Here is an 18,222-nt window from a genome sequence, read left to right as displayed (position 1 = left end):
GAGCTTCTGGTGACAAAGAAGAGGCAGGTGGGCAGGATTCAGGGTGGCCTGATATTCTGGGAGAAGCTGATCCCAGGAGAGGAAAGGTGAGCCCACCCCAGGCAGGCACACTCACAGCCAGCATCGAACTCGCCCCGCCACTGGTCAGCCGTCATCCGGTCCTCCACCTCCAGCTCCAGCACCTGCCCAGAAACCATCACCCGCACGGCATGCTCCACACCCCGGAAGACGTAGTCCACCTGCAGGCCAGCCGGCTGGTCCATGGCCAAGGTTGCTGGAGAAGGAGATGAGAGAGAAACCTAGAGGAGCTCAGAGCCCAGGCTCATGAGTTGGAAGGCCAGGCCTCATATCCTGGCTCCATCATTTACCAGCTGTGGCATCCTGGGAAAGCGAATTCACCTCTCTGGAAAATGGGTATAATAATGGCACCAACCTCGTGGACTTGTTGTGAGGATTACATTGGGCAATATGTATAAAAGTACTTGGTACTGTGACCTGGAGGCTGCTGTGTCCAATATGTGCTGGATACTAGAAATTCATGATTGCCAAGCCGGGCGCGGTGGCTGACAACTGTTATCCCAGCACTTTGGGAGGCTGAGGCAGGAGGATCGCTTGAGCTCAAGAGTTCAAGACCAGCCTGGGCAATGTGGTGAAACCCCACCTCTACTAAAAATACAAAAAAATTGTCAGGTGTGGTGGTGCATGCCTGTGGTCCCAGCTACTCGGGAGGCTGGAGGCAGAGCTTGCAGTGAGCTGTGATCTTGCCACTGCACTCCAGTCTGGGTGACAGAGTGAGACCCTGACTCAGTTAAAAAAAAAAAAAAGAAAGAAAAGAAATACATGATGGCCAACAAAAGAATCATGATTAATATTAGTATTAATTTATTAAGTCTTATACTCATTATATATTTATTATTATTCATTCATTCATTCAGCAAACATTTGTGGAGAAAAGTCAAGCTGGAAAGAGGGACGGGGGTATTGGAGTAGGATGAGCCGAACTTTTAAAAGGGGGTCAGAGCAGGCCAGGTGCGGTGGCTCATGCCTGTAATCCCAGCACTTTGGGAGGCGAGGCAGGTGGATCATGAGGTCAGGAGTTCCAGACCAGCCTGGCCAACAATGGTGAAACCCCATCTCTACTAAAAATACAAAAAAATTAGCCAGGTGTGGTGCCCCGTGCCTGTAATCCCAGCTACTCCGGAGGCTGAGGCAGGAGAATCGCTTGAAGCCAGGAGGCAGAGGTTGCAGTGAGCCGAGATGGTGCCACTGCACTCCAGCCTGGCGACAGGGGGAGACTCCATCTCAAAAAATAAAATAAAATCTAATATCAGAAAATACAATATTATGAGGCAAGAAAGATGATCCTTGAAACTCCAGGTAAGGGATTTTTAACCTTTTTAGAGTCCTTGAGCCTTTGAGAATCTAATGAAATTTCTGAGCCTTCTGCAGATAAATGAATAGTCCCACAACCTTTTGCAAGTTCACTTCAGGGGCCCCCAAATTACCACCCCCCAGGCCCATCCACAGATCTCTTTTCTCGGAGGCCCAAGGGCAATGGCGTAGGCCCTAGACATCCTGACAGACACCTCTCTCTAGATCACAGCTCTTAACTTCATTTGGGAGAAGAGTGCTTTGGAAGGGCTGATGAATTCGGGGATCCCCTTCCCCTGGAAAATTCACACTCTGGCAACTGTGCTTTCATTCTCTGATGGTTTATAAGTCCAGGTTAATAATCTCGATCTCGGCCGTGTGCGTTGGCTCACGCCTGTAATCCCAGCACTTTGGGAGGCCGAGGAGGGTGGATCATTTGAGGTCAGCTCGAGACCGGCCCCGCCAACATGGTGAAACCTCGTCTCTACTAAAAATACAAAAATTAGCTGGGCGTGGTGGCAGGTGCCTGTAATCCCAGCTACTCGGGAAGCTGAGACAGGAGAATCGCTTGAACCCGGGAGGCAGAGGTTGCTGTGAGCCAAGATCATGCCATTGCACTCCAGCCTGGGTAACAGAGCAAGATTCTGTCTCAGAAAAAACAAATAAATAAAAAATAATAATCTCGATCTCGCTGCAAACAAATTGCCGCATATCCCACATCCCCTGACCCCAATGCAGTGCGTGGCAGCACTGGCCCCGCCCCACTGGGTGTTCTAAACCCCGCCCATCAACCCCACCCCCTCCGGCTCCCAGAACCTATCAGCGGCAACACCGTCCGGGTTACCAAGGCGTAGGAGGCACCCACGGAACTGAACACCTGAGGAGCCGCACAGCATCACCGCCCCCACTCGTGGTCCCCAACTCCCGGGAGGAGACCGCACAGAGGAAGGGGACCCGCCACACCGCATCCCCGCCGCCAACTCCCCTTTCCCCACTGCTCGGCAGAAACCCCCCATACCCACCCCGCGAAGAGCAGCCCCTTTCGGCATCCCATTGCCTTGTCCTTAGCCCCCACCCCGCCCTGATCCCAGACACTGAGCCACCGAATACTCTGCCTAAACTCAATTCCCCTTGCACACTTACACCTCTCTCATCTCCACAAACTTCACCCGCTGTCCGGCCCCATCCCCTCCTCTAGGTATGTCCTAAGTGCTCAGTAACTGCTGATGGAATAAATCCCACACCCATGCCAGCTCCACACGGCCTCCCTGACCCCAGCTGCCCGTCACTTGTCCCCCAGATGGCCACGGAATTCTGGACTCCCCTTCCCCTCCTCTCTGCAGAACCTCCCACTCCACATATTCCAGCCCAACCCTCACGCTACATTCCCCGGAAACCAGCCCCCTCTCTCCCGTCCAAAGCCCCTTCATTCCATCCTGCTCTCCCAGATTTGGGGGCAGGGAGGCAGCCGCACTCTCCTCCCTACACCAGCCACCCACGGTCTCCTAGGGCTCCCGCATATTCAACTTCAATGCACCCCGTTATTCCACCTGCATTCTTCCCGCATATTTGCTCAAGGTTCTGCTCCACACATCCCACTTTCAGCCTGTATTCCATCACTCCCATATTTCACCTGGATCCTGTTCCCTCCCAAATTGCTTGTAACCCCACCCCCAACCCCCACTCCACCCGCACACACATTTTCCACCTCTCTTGCCTTTAGAGAGTCCTCTCTGAACAACCCCTCCTCCCCACTGACCCCACCACCACCGCCACTTCTAGGATTCCCCGGACCCTGAGCCCCCTCTCCCCTCCCGCCGCGGACCCTGTCCCTCTACCTGCATCCTCCATCCTTGCTTCGGAATGGCCAGTGGCTCATCCTGGTGGCTGATTTCATTCCAGTCCTGAGCCTCTCCCAGTTCCTCTTCTCAGCCTCTGCCTCCTTCCTGACCTCACGCATCCCAGCGGTGCCTTCGAGGCCCCGCCCTCACCAACCCATGACGTCACCACCCCATCCCTGCGAGCACTGTGCAGCTGCCCTGCAGGCCCCATCCTGGCCCACACACCTGACCCAGTTCTCGGGCCTCATGACATCATGGCGCTGGCACACTTACACCCAGTGTTTCAGCCCCCAGCTCTCTCCCTCTCATCATTCACTAGGATGACCCCTTTCCTTTCCAGCGTTACATCACCGCCCCTGGCTACACCTTCCAAATGGCTCTCCCCAGATAGCTCACAGATTTCACAGCTCTTACCCCGGGGCCGGAGCTGAAAACTCTCCACGCTGGGCTCACCAAAGACAAATCTACATCACTACCTCCCATACCAGACACGGGCAAATCACTGCCCTTGGCAGCCCGCACCTGATGGCTGTTTCCCCACACTCTGCAGCTCCCCACCACCGCCAACACATATTCCAGCCCAGCCATACCCTAGCTGGGCTCTCTCCTGCAGCAGCCCTCCGCCCCACATTCACACGCGTGGCCTGGCCTGGATGACCCCCTTCCCGACCCCATTCTGACCTCACCTCCCCACCACGTGGGTGAATTGAGGCTGGATAGAACCCCCCCTTCACTGCCCCAGAATACAGACCAAAGCCTTCCACATTGTCCCCATAGACTGTAGAGACAGAGAAGCCCTCTGGGGAACCAAGCAATGAAATCTCTACAGTGCACACTGCGGCACCGCAGTTCCCCCTGGGGCATCAACTCCCTCTCCCACTATCTCTCAAAGGCAAACTTTTGCCTTAGATAAGGACCATGCACACTTATTAACCCAATGAATGACTCACCCTAAATTCTGCTCTCTGGTGGGTATTATAACCATCCCCATTATACAGAGGATGAAACTGAGGCTTGTCTAGGATCCCACTATGAAAGACAGAAACATTCATCTTCCTTCCCCTTACCCAGCTGACCTTCCCTGACCACCTCCTGTTTCCTCCCAGAACTAACCCAAATGCAGCCTCACACCTTAAGCATGGCACATGCTGCAGGCTGGGTACTTCTGGGTTCAGATTCCAGCTGCCTTTATCCTTGGTGTGTCCTTGGGCAAAGTACTTGCCCTCTCTGGGCCTTCCCCCCATCAGTAAAGCGGGATAATAAGAGCTCCTATCTTATAGGGTTGTTGTTGAACTAAATTATTTAATGTATATAAGGTGCTTCAAACAGTGGCTGGCACTCCGTTACCATCTGTGTGATCTGTTGATTATTTGACAGACCAGGAGCCCGTGAGGGCAGAGCCATTTTAATCAATCTTGTATCTTCAGGGACTGCTTGTGAATTTAACGGGAGATGCCAGGGAATGGGGTTCTAGACACTGGGGATACAGCCAAGGTTTTCTCCCCTCGGCTCATTCCCTGTCATCCTCCAGGTCTCAGCTCCAATCCCCTCTCCTGCAGGAAGCCCTCCCTGACTCCCAGGCTGGGTCAGGAGCTGTCTCAATCACCACAGTGGCCCCAGCAAACTCTGAACCAGCCTAACAGTGTTTCTCACAGTGATGGCCAAGGAACATAATCCTTACCACAAGTGCTTATGAAAATGCAGCTCCCTAGGTCGGGTCCCAACTATACACAAGCAGAAACTCTGGGGGTGGGCCCAGGAATCTGCATTTCCTCCAAATTCCTTCAGACACTAAAGGTTCCTTCTGCCCTTGGGCGCCACAATCTGCCCAGTTTATTCCCCCACCTCTGACCCTACCACCCCACACATGACCCTCCTAGTTCAGCAACCCTGCCCCATACCACAGGGAGACCCCAAAGGGTGGTGAGGACAGTATAGGAGAAGCAACACTTTTTAAACACCATGTGCTCTTCTAGGTGCTGGGTTCCATATTCACATGGAGTCAAACACTCTAGTGGGGAGGTCCAAGAAGCCCAGTGGATATAAACCAACAATAATTGATGTGAGGACCAGGCACAGTGACTCACGCCTGTAATCCCAGCACTTTGGGAGGCTGAGGTGGGCAGATCACTTGAGGTCAGGAGTTCGAAACCAGCCTGGCCAAGATGGTGAAACCCCATCTCTACTAAAATTACAAAAATTAGCCAGGCGTGGTGGCATATGCCTGTAGTTCCAGCTACTTGGGAGGCTGAAACAGGAGAATCACTTGAACTTGGGAGGCGTAGGTTGTAGTGAGCTGAGATGATGCCACTGCACTCCAGCCTGGGTGACAGAGCGAGACTCTATCTCAAAAAATAATAGGCCCAGCACAGTGGCTCACGCCTGTAATCCCAGCACTTTGGGAGGCTGAGCTGGGTGGATCACCTGAGGTCAGGAGTTTGAGACCACCCTGGCCAACATGGCAAAACCCCGTCTCTACTAAAAATGTAAAAATTAGCTGGGCATGCTGGCCTACACCTGTAATCCCAGCTAGTTGGGAGGCTGAGGCAGGAGAATCACTTGAACCCAGGAGGTGGAGGCTACCATGAGCCGAGATCGTGCCACTGCACTCCAGCCTGGGTGACCTGCAAGAGTCCATCTCAAAAATAATAATAATAATCATCTATATCAGGTAGTGGTGTTATGAAGAAAAATAAAGCCAAGTGAGGGGCCATACGGTGAAAGGAGTTATTTTAGCTTGAGTAGTATTTTAGCAAGTGCCTGGTTGTGAAGCTGACATCTGAGCGGAGACCTGAAAGAGGTGTGGAAGAAGCCACACAGACACCTGAAAAGACCTGATCCAGAAGGACAGAACAGCGAGTACAAAGGCCCTGAGGTGGCAGTGCGTTCAGGGACAGCGAGTACAAAGGCCCTGAGATGGCAATGTGTTCGCTATGTTCAAAGGACAGAGAGGAGGCCAGGGTGGCTGCAGCAGAGTGAGCCGGGGACTGAGAGAAGTGATGGGAGTTGAGGGGAGGGAGGAGGAGGAACCCAGTAGGTTGGGGCCTCGTGGATATGGTGAAGACTTTTGCAGTGTAACGTGGGAGCCAGGAGAAGGTTTGAAAGGAGGAGCAACCTGACCTGACTTCTGTTCTACTAGTATCCCCCTAACAGTGAGAGGCAGAGAGCCCACCTGGAAGGCCACTGCAACAAACCAGGTAAGAGCAGGAGACAAACTGAGGCCAGAGTGGTAGCAAAGGAGCTGGTGAGGCGTGGTTGGATTCTGGATGTGTTTTGAAGACAGAGCTAATGTGATCTGCTAGACCATATATAAGTAAGACAAAAGGGAGAAGTGAAGAAGACTCCAAGCTAGCCGGGCACGGTGGCTCACGCCTGTAATCCCAACACTTTGGGAGGCTGAGGCGGGTGGATCACCTGAGGTCAGGAGTTCAAGACCAACCTGGCCAACATAGTGAAACCCCTTCTCTACTAAAAATACAAACAATTAGCTGGGTGTGGTGGCGGGCGCCTGTAATTCCCTTGAATCTGGGAAGCGGAGGTTTCAGTGAGCCGAGATCCCGCCATTGCACTCCAGCCTGGGCAACAAGAGCGAAACTCTGTCTCAAAAAAAAAAAAAAAAAAGAACACTCCAAGCTTCTTGATCTTAGTACCCGGCAGGATGAATGTCCCATCAACTGGGTTTGGAGGTTGAAAGGAAGAAATCGCAAGATTGGTTTGGGACAAGTTTATGTCTGAATGTCAGATGAACTTCCAAAGAGAGAAGAGTCGGCCACGATATGAGTCTGGAGTTCAGGGCAGAGATCCAGGCTGGAAATACACACGTGGGAGTTCTCATTAGATAAAGAGGGTGAAGCTAGCCAATGGTATAGACGGAGATGATGCCATTCTACTGATGATGAAGCTGAGGCACAGAAGGGTTAAACAACTCGCCCAAAGCCACAGTAATGATCAGTGGCAGAGCCAGGATTCAAATTCGGGATTCAACCCGACGCCAGAGCCCACATTCTTAACCATCAGTAGAGTAAGTTTAAGAGTTAATTCACCTAAAACACTTGGCAGGTGCACAGCACATAGCAAACGCCACAGGCATGATAGGGCTTCACATCTCTTTAAAGTACATGCTCATCCCTGGAGGTCTCCTTCCCTCCCTTCCTCAATATTGCTTCTTCCCACGACTTTCACCCAAATCAAAGCTTGTAAAGCATAGTGCGCTGTAATAACCCTCTGCCTTAAAACCTCCTACTAAATCGCCACGCTGCATTCCAAGGACATCTCTATATTTTACCATCTGCTGTCTCCTGCTTTACAACTTTCCCCATTGAAGACCCTCCTGCGATATACAGATCACCCCCAACTCACATGCTGCGCTCAGCCTCACAACCCCTCAATCAAGCGCCTACCCTTGTTAAAGGGCACCCTCCCTCCCGATTCCTACAAGGCCAGGTCAGCTGCCCACCGCAGCCCACTCTCCCCCGAGAGAAGCCCCTTCCCCTCCACCTAAGACCTCCACCACGGCCCGCGCACCCGCCACTCCCGCGGCCTCTCACCTTCTCCACTAGCAACCCTCCTCGCGAGCGGTTCAACTGACGAAGCTCCAGCCCCGCCCCAGGATCCGGCGTTCTCGCTTCTGATTGGTCAGAGCTTACCAGCAGCCAAGTTTCCATTAGCCAAAAGAGACGCCCATCACTCTGTCCCTCCCCCAGAGGAGAACCCGCCCTCCAAAGCTTCCAATTGGCTAACTCGGAAGAGGCTGTCCCAAATGGGTTGGGGGAAGCACCTAACGTCGGGCTCTTCTCTAATCACTACTGGCTAATAATGCTGCCAGTCATACAAAAAGGTTGTTCCCCAGAGTGGAAGGGAAAGAATCCCGGAAGTAGCCCCTTGACTCCACCTATTACCCCCTGCGGGAGGGTAGGCCGCGCCCACGTGGTGGGGAGGGCCTGGAAGGGAGAGCCGGGTGTGCATGCGCATGGGGAGATAGTGGCCGCGGCTCCGGAAACTGGGGAGTGGTCTCAGCATAAAGACAGGTTGAGATTTGTCATCGCTTGGTGCATTCCAAACCTGCACTAAGCATTTTGCAGGACTTGGCTTATTTAAACTTTATAACAGCCCTGCAAAGTTATTATGATTTCCATTTTACCACTAAGAAAACAGTCTCAGAGGGGTATAGCCACTAGCCCGGGTTCACACGGCTTTTGAACGACCCATATTTTAAACCGATCAGTCATGAACTGGAAGGATCCAGCTAACGGAATTGAGCGCGGGGATGGGGGAGGAGGGACCTCTTTAAGAAAGGAAAATAAAGTTTAAAGAAAAAAAAAAACACTGTATGACATGAAAGTTTACTTAGAATATGAAATAATAACAAATTACATATTTAAAAGAGCCAAATACCACAAACATTGCAAAATCCCAAAGGATAACGTAATGTTTTTATTAATTTTCTGCCTGACACACCTCTGTGATGTTTCCTACTTTTTCAGCTGCATGTTTCACAATATCCTTGTCTACAAAGAGAAAAGTAAGTTATCTTTCCTCTAGCGTGGTTGATGGAACTTTTTAAAAATTCATCATAATTTAGAACAAGTTTCAGCTTCACAAATCAGTATTGGTGATGTTATTGAAATCTTTTGGAAATCTAGAAAAACTTGTGGCCAGGCGCGGTGGCTCACACCTGTAATCCCAGCACTTTGGGAGGCCGAGGCAGGTGAATCACGAGGTCAGGAGTTCGAGACCAGCCTGACCAACCTGGTGAAACCCTGTCTCTACTAAAAATATAAAAAATTAGCTGGGCGCAGTGGCGGACGCCTGTAATCCCAGCTACTCAGGAGGCTGAGGCAGGAGAATCACTTGAACTCGGGAGGCGGAGGTTGCAGTGAGCCAAGATCGTGCCACTGCATGCCAGCCTGGGCAACAGAGTGAGATGCCATCTCCAAAAAAAAAAGAAAAAGGAAAACTTTCATAAAGTTTCATTCATATGTTAACTATGTTTTGGAAAATGTTTCCACAGACTAACTTCTGGCTCAATACTTTCAATTTTTTGTTTGTTGGTTTGTTTGTTTGCTGAGACAGGGTCTCGCTTCATCGCTGGGCTGGAGTGCAGTGGCATGTTCATGGCTCACTGCAGCCTTGAACTCCTGAGCTGAAGTGATTCTCCTGCCTTACCCTCCCAGGTGGCTGGTACTACATGCACATGCCATCACATCTGGCTAATTTTTTTTTAATTTATTTTTAGTACAGACGGGGTTTGACTATGTTGCCCAGGCTGGTCTCAAACTCCTGAGTTCAAGCAGTCCTCCCACCTCAGCCTCCCAAAATGTTGGGATTACAGGTGTGAGCCACCGCGCAGGCTTCCTTTCAATTCCTGACATTTCTGTTACACAGATGCTTCTGGAATGAGCCACTAAAAGATACATTCATGCCATTTAGTAGGCTGTGGTCTCGCATCTAGTGAGTTAGTAACTTACACAATAGAAGCATTCCGGGAAGCCATTTCTACACCATGACAACTAATTGGGTGGTTTAAGTATCCGAGGAGTATCTATGAACCACATAAAAATATCCCTGTAAACCCAATCTAAATGTATTCTCACTTCACCTTCCCCTCAGCTAAATCCCATAAATGCCTGCACTCCAGCTTGAGTGACAGAGCAAGACTCTGTCTCTAAGAAAATAATTAATAAATAAATAACAATTAAAAAAAAAAAGGAAACATGGATTAGAATCTGAAGGCTTTCCCTTACCAGCTGTGAGACCTTCCACAAGTCATGCCTCTTCTGGGAACTTCACTTTCTTCATCTGTAAGTGGAGTTCAATTCATTCCTTCACTTATTTCTTCACTCACTTGTCAGGCCATTTATTGAGCACCTGCTATGTTCCAGGCACTTTTCTGGGTACTGGAGGTAGAAACATCTGGTAACAAACAGGAAAAGCTCATACCCTAGTGAAAGGAAGGCAAATAATAACATATAGTAAATAAATAGGCCGGGCACGGTGGCTCACGCCTGTAATCCCAGCACTTTGGGAGGCCGAGGCAGGCGGATCACCTGAGGTCAGGAGTTCAAGACCAGCCTGGCCAACATGGCAAAATTCTGTCTCTACTAAAACTACAAAACTTAGTTGGGCATGGCAGTGCATGCCCATAATCCCAGCTGCTTGGGAGGCTGAGGCAGGAGAATCGCTTGAACCCGGAAGGCAGAGGTTGCAGTGAGCTGAGATCGGGCCACTACACTCCAGACTGGGCCATGGAGCGAGACTCCATCTCAAAAAAAAGAAAAAGAAAAAAAAGAAAGAAAGAAATGTCCAGGTCCGGGGTGATAAGTGCTACAGAGAAAATAAAGCAGAGTGAAGTGGATGGAACCAGGGGTTAGAGGGGCGGGAAGATGTCTCAGAAAAGCTGACTTAGAGCAGAGACCTGAAGCAAGTGACTGAGCCAGGAATTTATTTATTCATTTATTTATTTTGGAGAGAGAGCCTCACTCTGTCGCCCAGGCTGGAGTGCAGTGGCGCCCGGCTCACTGCACCCTCCACCTCCCAAAGTCAAGCAATTCTCCTGCCTCAACCTCCTGAGTAGCTGGGATTACAGGTGCCTGCCACCAGGCCTGGCTAATTTTTTTGTGTTTTTAGTAGAGACGGGGTTTCACCATGTTGGCCAGGCTGATCTTGAACTCCTGACCTCAAGTGATCCGCCTACCTCGGCCTCCCAAAGTGCTGGGATTACAGGTGTGAGCCACCACACTCAGCCTATTTATTTTTTTATTTATTTTTATTTTTATTTATTTATTTATTTATTTTTGAGATGGAGTCTCGCTCTGTGGCCCAGATTGGAGGTGCAGTGGCGTGATCTCAGCTTACTGCAACCTCCACCTCTTGGGTTCAAGCAATTCTCCTGCCTCAGCCTCCCAAGTAGCTGGGATTACAGGCGCATGCCACCATGCTTGGCTAATTTTTGTATTTTCAGTAGAGAGGGGGTTTCACCATGTTGGCCAGGCTGCTCTCGAACTCCTGAGCTCATGTGATCCACCCGCCTCGGGCTCCCAAAGTGATGGGATTACAGGCGTGAGCCACTGCTCCTGGCCACGCCAGCCTTGAGGGTACCAAGGTGGACCATTGCAAGAAGATGAGACAGTGAGTGCAAAGGCCCTGCAGTGGGAACATGCCTGGTGTTTCTAAGAAACAGCAAAGACATCAATATTGAATGTGTGGAGTTTGATAGAAGACGATGTCTGGGAGGATGCCTGAGACCAGGTTATATAAGGCCTTGTCGGCCCTTGTGAAGCCTTTTGTTTTACTCTGAGTGAGGTGGAAGCCATCGAAGGTATTAGGCAGAGAGGACATAATTTTACTCATGTCTTTTTTTTTTTTTTTTTTGAGACAGGGTCTCACTTTGTCACCCAGGCTGGAGTGCAGTGGCTCCATCTCGGCTTACTGAAACCTCAGCCTCCCTGTTTCAAGCGATCCTCCTGCCTCAACCCCCCGAGTAGCAGGATTACAGGCATGCACCACCACACCTGGCTAACTTTTGTATTGTTAGTAGAGACGAGGTTTCGCCATGTTACCCAGGCTGGTCTGGAACGCCTGAGTTCAAGCAATCCACCCGCCTCAGCCTCCCAAAGTACTAGGATTACAGGGGTGAGCCCCACCGCCTGGCCTACTCATGTCTTCAATGATCATTATGGTGGCTGCATTAAGAATAGGCTGTTAGCTACTCGGGAGGTTGAGGCAGGTGGGTTGTTTGAGGACAGGAGTTCGACACTGCACTCCAGCCTGTGAGAACCAATCTCTAAAAACAAAAATTTAAATTAAAAAACTTAGGCTGTTAAAATAATTTGGACATGGAAAACAGCCAGTTTCTCAGAAAGTTAAACAGAATTAACACATGACTCAGCAATTACACTCCTAGGTATATACCTGGGAATTAAAAACTGGTATTCAAATACTTGTACATGGATGTTCATAACAGCATTATTCACAATAGCTAAAAGGTGGAAACAACCCAAATGTCCATAAATCTATGAGCAGATAAGGCCAGGTGCAGTGGCATGCCTGTAATCTCAGCACTTTGGGAGGCCAGGGCAGGCGGATCACCTGAGGTCAGAAGTTCGAGACCAGTGTGGCCAACATGGCAAAACCATATTCGTCTCTACTAAAAATACAAAATTAGCCAGGCATGGAGGCGCATGCCTGTAATCCCAGCTACTCAGGAGGCTGAGGCAGGAGAATTGCTTGAACCCGGGAGGCGGAGGTTGCGGCAAGCCAATATCATGCTATTGCACTCGAGCCTGGGCAACAGAGCAAGACTCCATCTCAAAAACAAAAGAAAAAGAGAAAAGAAATGAAGTGCTGATAGATGCTACAACATGGATAATAAACCTTGAAAACATGATGCTAAGTGAAAGAAGACAAACACAAAAGGTCACATAGTGTATGATTCCATTTATATGAAGTGTCCAGAAGAGGCAAGTCCACAGAGACAGAAAATAGTGTTGTGGTGCCAGGGGCTGGGGGAAGGAGTGAATGGGTAATCACTGTTTAATGGGTGTGAGGTCTCCTTTGGGGGTGATGAAATGTTTTGGAACTAGATGGAGGTGATGATTGCACAACATTATGAATGTACTGAATGCCACTGAATTGCTCACTTTAAAATGGTTAATTTTCTGTTAATGTGAATTTCACCTCAATAAAAAAAGAATTTAAGCAACAGATTAAAAAAAATCATTAGAATGAGAGGTGATGGTGGCTTCCACGAGGGTGGTGACGGCGGAGGTGGTGAGAAGTGGTTAGAATCTATTCTGAAGGTAGAGCTGACAGAATCTGCTGATGGATTGAGTGTTGGGAGGAAGAGAAAGAGAGGAGTCAAAAATGATTCCAAGGGTCCTGGAGTGCAGTGGCGCGACCTCGGCTCACTGCAACCTCCGCCTCCCGGGTTCAAGCGATTCTCCTGCCTCTGCCTCCTGAGTAGCTGGGATTACAGGTACCCGCCACCACGCCTGGCTAATTTTTTGCATTTTTAGTAGAAATAGGGTTTCACCATGTTGGCCAGGCTGGTCTTGAACTCCTGACCATAGGTGTTCCACCCGCCTCAGCCTCCCAAAGTGCTGGAATTATAGGCGTGAGCCACCGCGCCCGGCCAACTCTAAGGTTTTTGATCTGAAAAGATGCCAAGATGAGGTTTCCATGTATTGAGATTAGATGAATTGCAGGTATAGGGAGACAGGAGGAGAATGTGAATCAGAAATTTGGTTTTGGAAGTGTTGGGGTACCCAGTAGACTTCCCAGTGGAAACGTTGAGAGGACAGGTGAATATGAGTCTGAGTTCAGGGATAAGATCCAACCTAGACTCATTGATGTGGGAGTCCATCACCAAAAGAGTGAGTGAAGAGAGAAAGGAGAAGAGAATCCAGAACTGAGCCCTACAGCCCTCCAATGTTTAAAGACTCCAAGGACGGGGAAGACTGCAGACGAGGAGCCAATGGGCCAGAAGGGAAGTCTTGAGAGTGGAGTGTCCTCGAAGCTGAGGGAGAAAATAAACCAAGGAGGAAGGCATGACTGTCAACAAGGAGGGAGCTCAAGTAATATGAGGACAGGCCACTGGACGACGGGACTCAGCCACATAGGGGTCATTGGTAACATCACCAAGAGCTGATTTGGAGCTGGGCACAGTGGCTTGCACCTGCCATTCCAGCTGTCTGGGAGGCTGAGGAGGGAGGATCACTTGAGCCTAGGAGTTCGAGACCAGCCTGGGAAACATAGGGAGACTCTGTCTCTACAAAACATTTTAAAAATAGCCAGACATGGTAGCACATGCCTGTAGTCTCGGCTACTCACGAGGCTGAGGCAGGAGGATCAGTTGGCCCCAGGAGTTCAGGACCAGCCTGAGAAAAAAAAAAAAAAAAACAGCTGATTTGGCAAAGTCACAGATTTGGGAGGAAAGGGAATCAGAGACACAAGATGAGTACAAATACCTCTGAGGATTGTGGTGTTTTATTTTATTTTATTATGTTATTTTTTGAGACAGAGTCTCACTTGGTTGCCCAGGCTGGAGTGCAGTGGCACGATCTCGGTTCACTGCAACCTCCACCACCCAGGTTCAAGCAATCCTCCTGCCTCAGCCTCCCAAGTAGTTGCGATTACAGGTGCCGGCCACCACACCCAGCTAATCTTTGTATTTTTAGTAGAGACGGGGTTTTGCTCATGTTGGCCAGGCTGGTCTTGAACTCCTGGCCTCAAGTGATCTACCCGCCTTGGCTTCCCAAAGTGCTGAAATTACAGGCATGAGCCACCATGCCCAGTCTCTGAGGATTATATTATAAAGAGCAGCAGAACATTGAAGCTAGAGCCAGACAAGGAGTTAAAAAAGCAGAGGCCCGGCGTGGTGGCTCGCGCCTGTAATCCTAGCACTTTGGGAGGCTGAGGCGGGCAGATCACAAAGTCAGGAGTTCGAGACCAGCATGGCCAACATAGTGAAACCCCGTCTCTACTAAAAATACAAATAGAAATACTACTACTACTACTACTAATAATAATAATAATAATAATAATAAAATTAGCCAGGCATGGCAGTGTGTGTCTGTAATCCCAGCTACTCGGGAGGCTGAGGCAGAAGAATCGCATGAACTCAGGAGGCAGAGGTTTCAGTAAGCTAAGATTGCGCCACTGCATTCCCGCCCAGGCAACAGTACAAGATTCCATCTCAAAGAAAAAAAGAAAGAAAGAAAGAAAGAAAAGAAAAAGCAGGTTTGTATTAGAATGTGCTTTGATGCCAATGAGAATGCTCCAGGAGATACCGGAGAATTGATGGTGCAGGAGAGAAAGCAGAGGCTTGCTTGACTGATGTCCCTGAGTAGGCGAGAGAGAAGGGGACCAAGTGTACACATGTGGAAGTCGGCCTTGGCTGAGAGTGTTTCTGCAGTTAACAGGAGAGAGGAAAACAATAGTCACAGGTAGGTGGGTAGATGTGTTGAAAACCTGTGTAAGGGCCGGGTGTGGTGCTCATGCCTGTAATCCCAGCACTTTGGGAGGCCGAGGTTGGTGGATCAAAGGTCAGGAGATCAAGACCACCCTGATCAACATGGTAAAACCCCATCTCTACTAAAAAAAAAAAAAAAAAATACAAGAATTAGCCAGGTGTGGTGGCGTGCACTTGTAGTCCCAGCTACTTAGGAGGCCAAGGCAGGAGAATCGCTTGAAGCCGGGAGGCGGAGGTTGCAGTAAGCCGAGATTGCACCACTGCACTCCAGCCTGGGCGATAGAGCAAGACTCCATTTAAAAAAAAAAACAAAAAACAAAACAAAACCAAAAAAAAAAACCAAGAAAATCTGAGGAAGTTTCCTGATGGCTTCTCTTCTCTCCAGGAACTAAGAACAGGGTCAAGGGTGAGGGTGAGGATGGAGAGGAGGTGGGCAAGGTTGGAGGAGGGAACCACAGGTAGGAAATAGATTCCCAGGAGGGTGGGAGAGTGAATAGACAGGACTGAGGTTGGCAGGCAGTCCCCAGCCCCCAGGTGAGTAATCGTGAAATTGTGGTGAGCTCAGTCTCACCACTGTATTATGTGTTTTTCTCCAGCCACGTTCAGCAGGTGCAGGTGCAGAGTAGGAAAGAGCTGGGTGACAGCCGTGTACCCTGCGGAAGTGCTGCTCTTGGGGATTCTCATAAAAACCTGCCTGTTGGCCGGGCGTGGTGGTTCATGCCTTTAATCCCAACACTTTGGAAGGACCACTTGAGGTCAGGAGTTTGAGTCCAGCCTGGCCAATATTGCAAAACCCTGTCTCTACTGAAAATACAAAAATTAGATGGACATGGTGGTGCACACCTGTAGTCCCAGCTACTTGGGAGGCTGAAGCAGGAGCATTACTGGAACCCTGGAGGCAGAGGTTGCAGCAAGCCAAGATTGCACCACTGTACTATAGCCTGGGCGACAGAGCAAAACGCTGTCTCAAAATAAATAAATAAATAAATAAAGAATCTGGCTGTGATGGTTATGGTTATAAATGCTTTGATGTGGTAAACAGAGGGGCTCTGGAAAGGAGAGGGACCGTGAGTCTTACCCGAACCTTTTACAGATGCGGCAACAACCCACTGAGGTCCCTTTCAGGTTTTATACGCTCTAAAATGATGTTTTTCTCCCAAATGCAACATGCAATTATTATTATGCTCGGAAAATGTCCCAATAGCTCAACCCATTATGAAATTTGTGGAGGAGGTGCAGTGGTTCATGCCTGTGATTCCAGCACTTTGAGAGGCTGAGGCAGTCAGATCGCTTGAGCCCAGGAGTTCAAGACCAGCCTGGGCAACATAGTGAGACCCTATCTCTACTAAACATAAAAAAAATTAGCTGGGTGTGGTGGTGTGTGCCTGTAGTCCCAGCTACTCAGGAGGCTGCTGCAAGAGGATGTTTTGAACCGGGGAGGTTGAGGCTGCAGTGAGCTATGATTATGCGTGCCACTGCACTCCAGCCTGGGCAACAGAGCGAGACCTCATCTCGAAAAAAGAAATTTGCAGAGGCAATCAGCAAACATTCCCCAAGCCCTTCTGGACTGCCCTGCCTGAGTATCACAGGTGGGATGATACAGAATATTTGTCAAGCCCTGTGTGTTTTTCCTGCATAGGCTCATTGAGAGGCAGTGAGATAGTTAGCCTGTCTGCCTGTGTTTCAATTCTAGCTCTGCTTCTTGCAGTCAGCTTCTTCATGTGTCAGTTTTCTCATCTATAAAATGGGGGCGATAGCAGCAGCAGGGACCTCCCAGAGCTTTTAGAGGAAATAAGTGAGTAAATGTATACAGAGTTTAGCACAGCACCTGCCGTGTAGTAAACACATAATAAACAGTGGCTATTATCATTCACTGAATCGTCATAACAGTTTAGAAGGGATGTACTATTATGATTCCTTTTCTACTGTGACAGCAATTAAAATATTAAAGTGTTTGGCCCAGGCATGGTGGCTCAGGCCTGTAATCCCAGCACTTTGGGAGGCCAAGGTAGGTGCATTGCATGAGCTCAAGAGTTTGAGACCAGCCTGGGCAACATGACAAAACCCCGACTCTACAAAAAATACAAAAATTAGACAAGTGTGGTGGCCCAAGCCTGTGGTCCCAGCTACTCGGGAGGCTGAGTTGGGAGGATTGCTTGAGCCAAGGAGGTTGAGGCTGCCGTGAGCTGAGATTGCACCATTGCACTCCAGCCTCGGCAACAGAGCAAGACCCTGTCTCCGAAATATTATATATAATATGTGTGTGTATATATACATATATGTGTGTGTGTGTGCATATGTGTATATATAGTGTGTGTGTATATATATAATGTACATATATAATATTGAAGGGTTCATGTTGAAAGCCTTATATACACACACACATTAGTTTGTGGTAACTCTGGGTAGAGATGAAGACCGAGGAAACCTGAAGAAGCTAAGCTGATCTACATAAGAAAGTATCAAGGCTGGGCGCTGTGGCTCAGGCCTGTAATCCCAGCACTTCGGGAGGCCGAGGCGCATGGATCACTTGAGGTCAGGAGATCGAGATCAGCCTGGCCAACCTGGTGAAGCCCCATCTCTACTAAAAATACAAAAACATTAGCTAGGCGTGGCTATCCCAGCTACCTGGGAGGCTGAGGTAGGAGAATCACATGAACCCAGGAAGCAGAGATTGCAGTGAGCTGAGAGCACACCACTGCACTCCAGCCAGGGTGACAGAGCGAGACTCTGTCTTAAAAAAAAGAAAGGGCTGGGCACAGTGGCTCATGCCTGTAATCCCAGCACTTTGGGAGGCCAAGGCGGGTGGATCATGAGGTCAGGAGATCGAGATCATCCTGGCTAACACGGTGAAACCCCATCTCTACTAAAACTACAAAAAATTAGCCGGGCACAGTGGCGGGCGCCTGTAGTCCCAGCTACTCGGGAGGCTGAGGCAGGAGAATGGCATGAAACCAGGAGGCAGAGTTTGCAGTGAGCCGAGATCCCGCCACTGCACTCCAGCCTGGGCAACAGAGTGAGACTCCGTCTCAAAAAAAAAAA

General features: G+C 49.5%; 1 protein-coding gene across 7 annotated transcripts in view; it reads right to left on the bottom strand.

The window, feature by feature from the left end:
• The window catches only part of CCDC61 (coiled-coil domain containing 61), a 45,220-nt gene extending 37,400 nt beyond the window's left edge, over nucleotides 1–7,820 (bottom strand). For 2 of the 7 annotated variants that reach the window (XM_063701466.1, XM_031004554.3), the window contains exons 1-2: nucleotides 3,210–3,836; nucleotides 116–274 (exon numbers count right to left, since the gene is read on the bottom strand). In XM_063701466.1, coding sequence (XP_063557536.1) covers nucleotides 116–274; nucleotides 3,210–3,222 — 172 coding nt within the window. In that variant the 5' untranslated portion in view covers nucleotides 3,223–3,836. Of the gene's footprint in view, nucleotides 1–115; nucleotides 275–3,209; nucleotides 3,851–7,759 lie in introns of those variants that run through there. The other 5 variants (XM_031004555.3, XM_055369782.2, XM_063701467.1 and 2 more) reach the window with 5 other exon arrangements.
• Nucleotides 7,821–18,222: the final 10,402 nt, after the last annotated feature.

Source organism: Gorilla gorilla, chromosome 20 (assembly GCF_029281585.2).
Source record: "Gorilla gorilla gorilla isolate KB3781 chromosome 20, NHGRI_mGorGor1-v2.1_pri, whole genome shotgun sequence".
Classification (NCBI taxonomy): domain Eukaryota; kingdom Metazoa; phylum Chordata; class Mammalia; order Primates; family Hominidae; genus Gorilla; species Gorilla gorilla.
This window is presented reverse-complemented; position numbering and strand designations above follow the sequence as displayed.